This window comes from Carassius carassius, chromosome 36 (genome assembly GCF_963082965.1).
Source record: "Carassius carassius chromosome 36, fCarCar2.1, whole genome shotgun sequence".
NCBI lineage: Eukaryota > Metazoa > Chordata > Actinopteri > Cypriniformes > Cyprinidae > Carassius > Carassius carassius.
Genome location: NC_081790.1, coordinates 14,841,486 through 14,851,465, shown reverse-complemented (window position 1 = coordinate 14,851,465; position 9,980 = coordinate 14,841,486). Strand labels below are relative to the sequence as shown.

Sequence of the window (9,980 nt, the reverse complement as noted above, 5' to 3'; positions counted from 1 at the left end):
ATAAGTAAAAAGTTATAGCAAGATAAAGGAATTTCTCTACACCCTGGTTTTTGCATAGCTTTTACTAAAAAATATGTTTCATGTAAACACCAAAACAGTGTCTAAACAGGGCAGTGGTGCAATTTGACTAAAGACAACAAAACTCATGATAATCTGGGATTCTTTAACATTTTTAATGTTGCATGTGACAAATAACTGAAAGAATTTTGATCATAAATGAGGTTCTGAAAACAAGCTAACGTCGTTTAGCTTTTATATGTTTTTAAAGAGTGTGCATGTGTGTGAAAATGATTGAACAACTGAACTTGCAGTGTTTTTCTACGTCACCATGTGTGAAGATTTGCATAACACCACCCAAAGGTTCACGCAAGGAAATAAGGTTTTTACATGGCTTTTTTACATGGCTTTTATTCTCGCTGTAGTATTGTTGCTGCAGCCACGGCTTGGTACTTCTCACTCATGATGATGGTCAGGTTGATCAGGGCATCTTGAATTGATGGCTCAGAGAGACTCAGGGTGGAGGTACCATCTCTAGCATATATTTAGGCCAGACAATGAGGACCCCCCCGATACAACCCAATAGAAATATAATGTGGTATAAGGTTGGCTGAATGGATGAGAAAGGGAGGAAAGTGCGATTAGTCGGTATAGAGAGGGAAGAATAAGAAGCTATTGAGTAACATATTTTAAATTTAATGCCAGATCAACATTTTATGCTATTTCCATGGCAAACGATTAAAATACAAGTAAAGCAAATGCAAAAAAACCTCAACCTCAAAACCTATATTCTAAAACTTTCTAAATAGCTGTTGAGAATTATTAGAGATGCGAGGGTCGTATTGCTGTAAACGGCTGAAGGCAGGGTGGAATAAGGAATGTTGGGATGAAAGGATGTTTGTGAGTGGGGTGTGTTGTAGGGCGGAGACGATTTTAAAATGAAACGCTTTTCCAAAAGGCTCCATTGAATAAACATGAGCACGTACTGCACGTTTAATAATAATAATAATAATAATAATAATTCCTTACATTTATATGTACATTTATTATGAGGCACAGGTGTTTTTACATCACTGTATTTCTGAAGGAAGACTTGCATGTTATATGCCTGATAAAGCAGTGTTTGGGAGCGTTGCTCTTCTTTGTTTACAGCTGTTACTGGGGAAACTTCTATTTCTTGCGCTTTAAAGCATCTCCTGCTGGCAAAGAATGATTTAGCATTTTCATTAAGTCCGCCTGATTTACACAGCAAACATATTTTGTTTGTTATCAAAAAATATCTACTCTAGAGGGACTTGGCTGTTGTTATTGATTCTATTTGGAAGTCTGCCGGAAGTTAGGTTAGGGCCACAAACGCACGCATGCGCAGTAACGTTTGTTTATGTTGTTGCCGTTGAAACCGTCTATATATAATAATATGATACACTGCTTTTCTAACAAAAGCTCAAATAAGAGTGGGTTATAAAGTTATGAATGTGTGGAGTTTGTAGATACAAAAACTCTAAATAAGTCTCACTTCAACAGTGTACAAGTGCATAGATAGATTGTATGCATACATTTTATGAAGATTATATAGAATGTGGCACTATTGCTTTTCATTATTCGCTTTTTCTATTTTTTTTTCTTTTGCAAGAGAAAAAAAAGAAAAAGAAAGCATGAAAAATAAATATAATTTTTTAATATAAATGATGTATGTTAAATTATGCACATATGTGTACATCACTGAAATTTTACAAAATCTTAAATATTTGGCATAGAATAAATTAATCTCAGAGTTTGCTTATCACTTGAGGGCATTAACAGGTTTAATTATTATGTGATTTTAGAGTGAGCTCTAATGCATTTGCATACAGCATTAGTCCACAGTACTTCTTAGATAATTTCTTTCTTTTTTTTTCTTTTTTTATGTATATATATAGTACTATGCTTTAATAAACATCCTTTCGATATTACCATCTGCATATCAAATTATTATTACATATCTTCTCATACCATACAATTAATGTATGATAACAGAGGGCTTTACTTTGCCTGAACAATAGCAGAAAAAATATTTAAATAAGGGCCACACAGCTTCATCTCTCATACCATAGATCAGAGGACTCAGGCAGCGTGGCAGAATAAGAACAACAAGATAATTTAAATATCTCAGATTTATGAAGAGTGAAGAGCCGCTTCCAATCACTGTGTATAGTGTTCTCTCTATTGTTGCATACAGGAAAGAGGTGAGACACAGTCCCAGCTGAATCAAGTGCAATAGCACCGTTTTGAGGGCTTTCTTAGCGGAATCTTTATCAGAGGAAACAGACTTGACTGCCATCATAATGCTAATGTATGTGAAAATTATGATCACTGCAACAGACACGAAATAAAGAACATCAAATCCTTGAGATTTATCTATCTGCCATTTGGCTATAAACAATTTCTCTAGTGTGCAGAATGCAATATCTGCTAAATAATTGGGGTTGAAACTTAAAGCAAGAATAATGTCAGCTATAATATTGATAGAACTAAGAAACCAGATGATTCCTATGGCGATTCCAGTCCTTTTTGGTGTGGCGATGTTGCAGTGCCTCAGAGGGAAGCAGATTGCAATGTACCGCTCCAGAGACATCAGTGCTAGTGTCAGAGGAGTGTTAAAGAAAGTACAGTATGATATAAAGACTAACAGAGTGCAAATAGATTTTGGTATTGGAAGAAAACAGAGAGCTACTGTGTACATAATAGTTGTGACCAGCAAAAGCACAGAGTCATTCATAAGCATGTGGCCAAAAAGAATGTAGCGAGGCGTCTCCTGGAATATGCGCTTGCTTTTTAAAGCAAAGAGCATCACACAGTTTACAAAACAGAAGAAAAGAGATGTTAACACAGCCACTGCAGTTTCAGTGCTGGTAGCAGCATCCATATCCAGCTTAAAGACTTGTGGATGAAGGAAAGACGCATCCCCAATTGTGCCATTGGAATCCGCCATGAGCTGAAAGACAAGAAACGGAGAAACTATACTGATGAGAACATACAGTATAAATCATGCAGTTAGACTCGTGATCCTGCCCAATGAATGTTTTCTACCTTTCAGTTTCATGAATTAGAGAGCAATTAAAAGTTTGCAAGACCTCAGACACAAACGTGTTGCCCTTCTGCCCATCAGCCTTCTACCTGCTCTCGATTCTGAACTTATATAGCTGTAAAAGTTCTAGAGGGATTGAACGAAAGAGGGAGATGGGGAAAGAGTGTTTGTGGGTGCGGGTTAAAGGCAGGGTAGGTAAAAAATTTATAAACAACTTTCTTCCAAATTTGTTTAAACTTTCTATATATATTAATGCATAATTAAAATGTAAGTACTCTGATAAAAAGAGTATAAAAATCGTTTGACTCTAGACCGTTTAATCTGTATTAAACACAGCTCATTATTTCCATTCAGGACGAAACATAGGATTGGCTTAGGTGACTGTCACTCTCTCGCAACCATGGCAACCACCCTTTTGCCACACATGACCTGCCCACTTGCGCGCGCACGTTTGATTTGAGGAATTCAAGAGTCACGGATCCTAGGAATACCAAAACAATGGCAGAGAAACAGCAAGCAAAATTCACAGTACCGGCCTATGCAGTTAGTGAAGGCAAACCAGGCAAAAAAAGGAAGACAGTAACAGTACAAGAAAAGGCAATGAACAAAAAGTCTTTGGATAAACAAAGAAATAAAACACGAGTTAATATCGGTGTGGCTTTCCAGCGATGGCGAGAACTGAGGGAACTCAAGGGGCTGAAAAGTGACTCCTTGATGGATTTATTTCTGCTGGACAGGTAAATGTTTCTTTTTGTATTTTGATCATACATATTTTTTTGTTTATTTTTTCATGAGGCGTGTGTCATTAGCACACGTAGCTGCGTAATATAGCTAACATTACATTACTTAGCGAGCCATAGTAGAGGCTTTGGAAGGAGCCCAGAAGGGAGGGGGTGGAGTGAATGGAAATAATGAGCTGTCTTTAAAACAGTCGTGAGAGGTCTACAGACACTCAATTTTTATACTTTCTTTTTCAGAGTACTTACATTTTAATTATGTATTGATATATAAATAAAGTTTAAACAAATTTGGAAAAAAAGTTTTTTATAAATTTTTTACCTACCCTGCCTTTAAGAGTTACATAGAGTGGGATTTTAAAGTGAGAGTAATTTAATACAAAATTCTTTATTAAAATTACATTGTCCTCAAATCAATTAGAGTTAACTGAAAATTTACATGAATTTCAAAATATGCCCAGCTTTTTCATTGGCTTTTCTGCGCTTCGCGCCCTTCTTGCCACTTCCCGCCGAAACGGGTGTGGCCCAACCTATAAAAGGAGCTCGAAAAGGCTGACTCACCTGATTTTTCATCTCTTCAGCGAAGCTCACGCATCGCTGGATCACGGAGGAAGCAAGCGCCGTCTGAGAAGCATATCAGCGGGACGAGCCATTCTGAAGCTGCTGGCCACGCCGCCTTCCACTGCCGTTCCTGCTGCGCTGTCCGGCGCCTATATCCTTTGTATCCTTACATCTTTATATCCTGTGTGTGTTCGCCCTGCGACGCACACTCACAAAAAGAGCTGCGTTTTTTTAAAGATGCCCTCTTGCGGCTCGTGCAGAGCCCCGCTCAGCGAAGGAGATCGTCACGTCATCTGCGTCTCCTGCCTGGGTGAGGACCATGCAGCGCTCGCGCTCGCTGACGGCGGATGCCCTCATTGCGAGCTAATGCCTATGGTGACTCTGAGGACTCGCCGGGCGTTCTTCTCGAACCGCAGCGCCGTAAGAAGCGCCGCTCGCAGCGTCTACCAGAACCGCCTCCAGCTCTGCCGAGCTCGCCGGTTCCCTCCGCTTCGCCGGCCTCCCCTGCATCGCTTCCCGATGGTCAGCGTCCGCTGTCTGCCGACACGTCATCTGAGGAAGTGGATCTCAGGCCCGTGTCGGAGGAAGAGGACACCTGCTCTCTGCTTGCTTTGGGCAGTGAGGGTTGGCTCCGTGGATCTCGCGCCCTCTGCTCAGAGGCCCAGCAGACGGGCGGATATCGATAAGGAGCTGATGCGAGTGCTCGCGCTGGCCGCGGCGAGCCTCGGCCTCGAGTGGTCTGCACCAGCGCCCCCTTCTCGTTCCCGGCTGGATGGTAGCTTTCTCCCGGATGAGCGTTTTTCTCCAAGCTCAAAGCACGCCCCCTTTCTTCCTGAGCTTCACGAAGAAGTGGCGAAAGCTTGGAACGCTCCATTTTCGGCGAGAGTCCGTTCATCTGTTTCACCAGCATTCTCCACACTGGACGGTGCTAAAAACAGAGGCTACCTGTCACTTCCGCCGGTGGAACAGGCTATAGGAGCGCACCTTTGCCCGCCCTCTGCTGGACGGCGGACTAAGGCGGCGTTGCCATCCAAAGCCTGCCGCATGATGTCATCGCTGCTTGCACGGATCTTCTCTGCTGCTGGGCAGGCTGCGTCTGCGCTGCACACCATGGCCACGCTGCAGATTTTCCAGGGCGATCTCCTCCGCAAGCTGGATGAGATGGGACCTGAAGCAATCTGTCTTGCGGATCTGAGCAGTGCTTCGGATCTCTCCCTCCGCGCTGCTAAGTCCGCTGCACAGGCCATGGGATGTGTTATGGCTTCCGCTACGGTGGCTGAGAGGCATTCGTGGCTGATGCTTTCTGACATCAAGGAGTCTGAGCGCGCTGCGTTCCCTGACGCGCCGCTGACTCCTGCTGGTCTCTTCGGATCATCTACCAACGAGTTTGTTGAGAGATTCGCCGAGGACCAGAAAGCTTCGCAGGCGTTCAAGCACTTCTTGCCGAAGCGCTCCGGTTCTGCAACTAGCCGCTCTAGACCGGCCCCACAGAGCTCTCAGTCACGCCCACCGCCTCCAGCTGCGTCATCGCGACAGCGTCAGCAACGCAGCTCGGGACCCCCTTCTCGCTCTTCAAGCCGTCGCCCCACGCCGCGGGAGCCGCGGCAGAGGATTGCGGTGAAGCCGGAAGCCCCGAAAACGTCCTAGCACTGCTAGGAAAGCGCCGGTGTACGAGTTCCGCTGCGGCCGAGCTCTCACCCAAGCGCGCCGCTGTTGCAGTTCCAAGAATTGTGACTGCCTCAGCGTCTTCTGCAATGTGCAAGCCTGCACGAGTGCCCGCTTGCCTGCACACAAAAGCCGTTATCACGGCTACCCAGATGTTTCACGAAAAAAGTGTTATTTCTGGTGTTCCGGCCACGGCCGATGGTGCTATAAATGTAGTGACGATGCCCAGTCCTCAGTGCCCATCTCCACATGTAAGCACAGCCCTGCACACAGGGCCCGCGCCCATAAAAGCGACTCAGGTCGATCGCGCGCACTGCATAGTAAACGTGCCCACCCCTCAGTGCCCACAATTACTATGTCACACGCGTAATGTGGTTTATGTAAAAACGAAACCCATGCACGTTCGTCCGGCCACGGCCAATGGTGCTATAAATGTAGTGACGATGCCCACTCCACAGTGCCCATCTCCACATGTAAGCACAGCCCTGCACACAGGGCTCGCGCACATAAGATCGACACAGATCGGTCGAGCGCGCCGCATAGTAAACGTGCCCACTCCCCAGTGCCCACATACACTATGTCACATACGGCGCGTGGCTTCTGTAAAAACGAGGCCTGTGCACGTATGCTCTGCACAGGCAGACAGCAAGTTGAAAGTGGTAAATGTGCACACATGCAGCCCACGGTTACTCACAGACATCACGAGTCCCACGGGACCCGCTCAGCCCTCCCCCAGTCGGTTAAGCGCCGGGACGGGGTCGAGGAGGAGCGATCTGCCCGCTGTGATCAGCGCGCTCCCCGCCTCAGATGCGCAGCACACTCGAGCGCCGCCGTTGCCCAGTCAACAGAACGCGCTTCGCATCCAGCCCTTAGCCATTCATGCAGATGCATGGTCAGCACTTCCAGGGGTTTCGGATCGGGTGCTAGGCATTATAAAGAGAGGCTACTCGCTACAGTTTTGTCGACGCCCTCCGTGCTTTTTAGCACGCGCCGAAACTACGGTCAAAGCAGAAGTAGCACACATACTTCGGGCCGAGATATCAAAACTGTTGAGCAAAGGGGCTGTAGAGCCTGTGTCTCGAGCTCAAAGCAAAGGGGGGCTGTACAGCAGATACTTTCTGGTGCCCAAGAGAGACGGGGGTCTCAGGCCCATACTGGATCTAAGACAGCTGAACAAGGCATTGATGAAACGCAGTTTAAAAATGCTCACGACCAGGAAGCTCCTCACGCAGGTTCGCAGAGGGGACTGGTTCATGTCAATAGATCTGAAGGACCTATAGAAGGACCTGTATTTTCAAATACAGATAGCGTCAAATCACAGGCGATATTTGAGATTCGCCTTCGAGGGCCAGGCATACCAGTTTACAGTCCTGCCGTTCGGCCTGTCCGTGGCTCCTCATACGTTTACAAGGTGCATGGATGGATCGCTCCTCTCAGACTGAATTATTTGGACGACTGGCTGGTTCTGGCTCAATCACGAGCGGAGCTCGTGGAGCACAGGGCCGTTTTACTCGATCACCTCGAGAAGCTCGGTCTCAGTGTCAATTGGGCGAAGAGTTTGCTAAACCCCAGTCAGACGATTCTGTTTTTGGGGATAGTTCTGAACTCGTGTTCAATGACGGCGCGGCTGTCACCACAGCGCGGGTTGGGCATTCAGCGCGCAGTGAGTTTTTTCTGCTGGGCCGCGACCGTGTCGCTCAAGCACTGTCAGAAGATGTTGGGCCTCATGGACTCAGCATCTCCGGCTCTGCAGCTGGGCCTGCTCCGCATGCGCCCCCTGCAGCTCTGGCTGAAGGCGCGGGTGCCGCGCAGAGCGTGGGTGTCTGGCCGGCTGCGTCGGTGTCGAAGATGGTGTCGACGGATGCCTCCACTTTGGGATGGGGAGCACTGCTCAAGGGCAGACCGTCTTTTGGCCTGTGGTCAGAACGGGAAAAGCTCCATCATATCAACTGTCTGGAAATGCTGGCAGTGGAGAACGCGCTGATGCGCTTTTGTCCCCAAATCAAGGACCACCACGTCTTGGTCCGTTCGGACAACATGTCTGTGGTGTCCTACATAAATCGCCATCCCACGAAAACACTCACTGCCCCGCGTTCTTTTCCAAGAACGAAAGCGCGCTGTCACGGAAATGGCTGTGCTGCCCGCTTTATGCTTTCCCTCCCTGTCTCCCTCCTTCCGCAGGTGATAGAACGGGTGAGAGAAACGAGATGTTCAATACTGCTTGTAGCACCTCTTTGGAAGAACCAACCATGGTTCCCAGATTTGATGCAGTTAGCAGATGTCGCCCCGTGGCCAGTACCGTTGAGGAGGGACCTCCTCTCGCAGGCCAGGGGTTCGATTTGGCACCCTCAACCGGAGTTGTGGTCCCTGCATGTGTGGGCACTCAACGGTTACCCGCTGATCTCGCAGTGGGAGTGCTAAATACCATCACTCAGGCTAGAGCTCCGTCGTCACGACGTCTGTATGCCTCGAAGTGGTCAGTGTTCTCCAGCTGGTGCACAGCTCGAGGATGTTCACCCCTTAGTTGTGAGGTGACGGAGGTTCTCTCCTTCCTACAGGAGCTGTTGGATAAGGGCAGAGCCCCATCCATGCTCAAAGTTTATGTGGCGGCCATCGCAGCGTTTTCTGAAACAGCGTTCGGTCAGTCAATAGGAAGGAATGATTTGGTCATCCGGTTCCTTAGAGGAGCTAGGAGGCTGAATCCTCCCAGACCTCCGTCAGTCCCTATCGCGGGGGTTTTGGAGGCCATGAAGGGTCCCCCTTTTGAGCCTATCCAATCAGTTAGCCTTCAGCATCTGTCGTTCAAGACAGTATTCTTGTTGGCTCTCGCTTCAGTGAAGCGTGTGGGTGATCTGCACGCGCTCTCGGTGAGCCAGTCGTGCTTGGAGTTTGGGCCTAATGACTCAAAGGTCATACTCAAACCTAGGCACGGTTATGTGCCGAAATCCCTCAACACGCCATTTCGGGCTTAGGTTATTGCCCTGTCTGCCCTGCTGGTGTCAGGAGAGGATAGAGACTCGAGCCTTCTTTGCCCTGTCAGGATTTTAAGAGCTTATGTGTCTCGCTCTGCTGCTTTTCAGCAGACGGCGCAGCTGTTTGTCTCGTTCGGTGGACGTTCCAAGAGAATGGCTGTTTCGAGACAGACTCTATCCAGATGGATAGTTGACGCCATAGCGTTAGCTTACGCTTCCAGGGGCCTTCAGTGCCCGCTGGGCGTCAGAGCACACTTCACAAGGGGCGTCGCCTCGTCGTGGGCGTGGTCTACTCGGATCTCCTTGCAGGATATATGTATGGCGGCAGGTTGGGCCTCGCCGTCTACATTTATCAGGTTCTATATCCTGGAGGTTCCCGCCTTGCAAGCAAGGCTGCTGTCGGTATAGTCGAATCAGGGCCCTGAGGGGAATTCTGAGTTCGTGAGCGTTATGCGCTGCCGACTGTTATATGGGCAGTATTCCGTAAGACCCGCATTGCCACATTGGTCAGGCCTTGCCTCGGCTGTGTGATATCATATTGCCGCATCTACGGATGTTGCTAGATATGGGACGGAGGGCTTCCCCCCTTCCTGTCCTGGACTCTCTGTGAGTCCCTCAGGTGACTGTGCACTGTAAATCCTGGGCGTTGCTTCAGGTTTATTGGTGTGTGATCCCTGCGTGCACGGCGTTTTACATTGAGTTCCCGTAGCGTCTTAGCTAAGACGCAGTACGAGAGAGCTCTTGTAAGAGAACGTACTCGGTTACTAAACGTAACCTCGGTTCTCTCTAGAAGAGCGAACGAGTACTGCGTTCTCTGCCGTGCGTACGATTCACTCTGGTTCGCTTCGGCGATGAAATAAATCAGGTGAGTCAGCCTTTTCGAGCTCCTTTTATAGGTTGGGCACACCCGTTTCAGCGGGAAGTGGCAAGAAGGGCTTATTGGTCTGATGTTGCATCAGCCTGCGCTCGATAGGCTTGTGC

General features: G+C 47.8%; 1 protein-coding gene across 1 annotated transcript; it reads right to left on the bottom strand.

The window, feature by feature from the left end:
* Nucleotides 1-1,996: 1,996 nt before the first annotated feature.
* Nucleotides 1,997-2,968, bottom strand: LOC132116723 (odorant receptor 131-2-like). Its single transcript, XM_059525593.1, has one exon. It carries the CDS (start codon nucleotides 2,966-2,968, stop codon nucleotides 1,997-1,999), a length of 972 nt encoding a protein of 323 aa, XP_059381576.1.
* Nucleotides 2,969-9,980: the final 7,012 nt, after the last annotated feature.

What these genes read in the sequence shown, in the direction of transcription:
- LOC132116723 (XM_059525593.1), bottom strand. Translation starts at nt 2,968, where the DNA reads ATGGCGGATTCCAATGGCACAATTGGGGATGCGTCTTTCCTTCATCCA.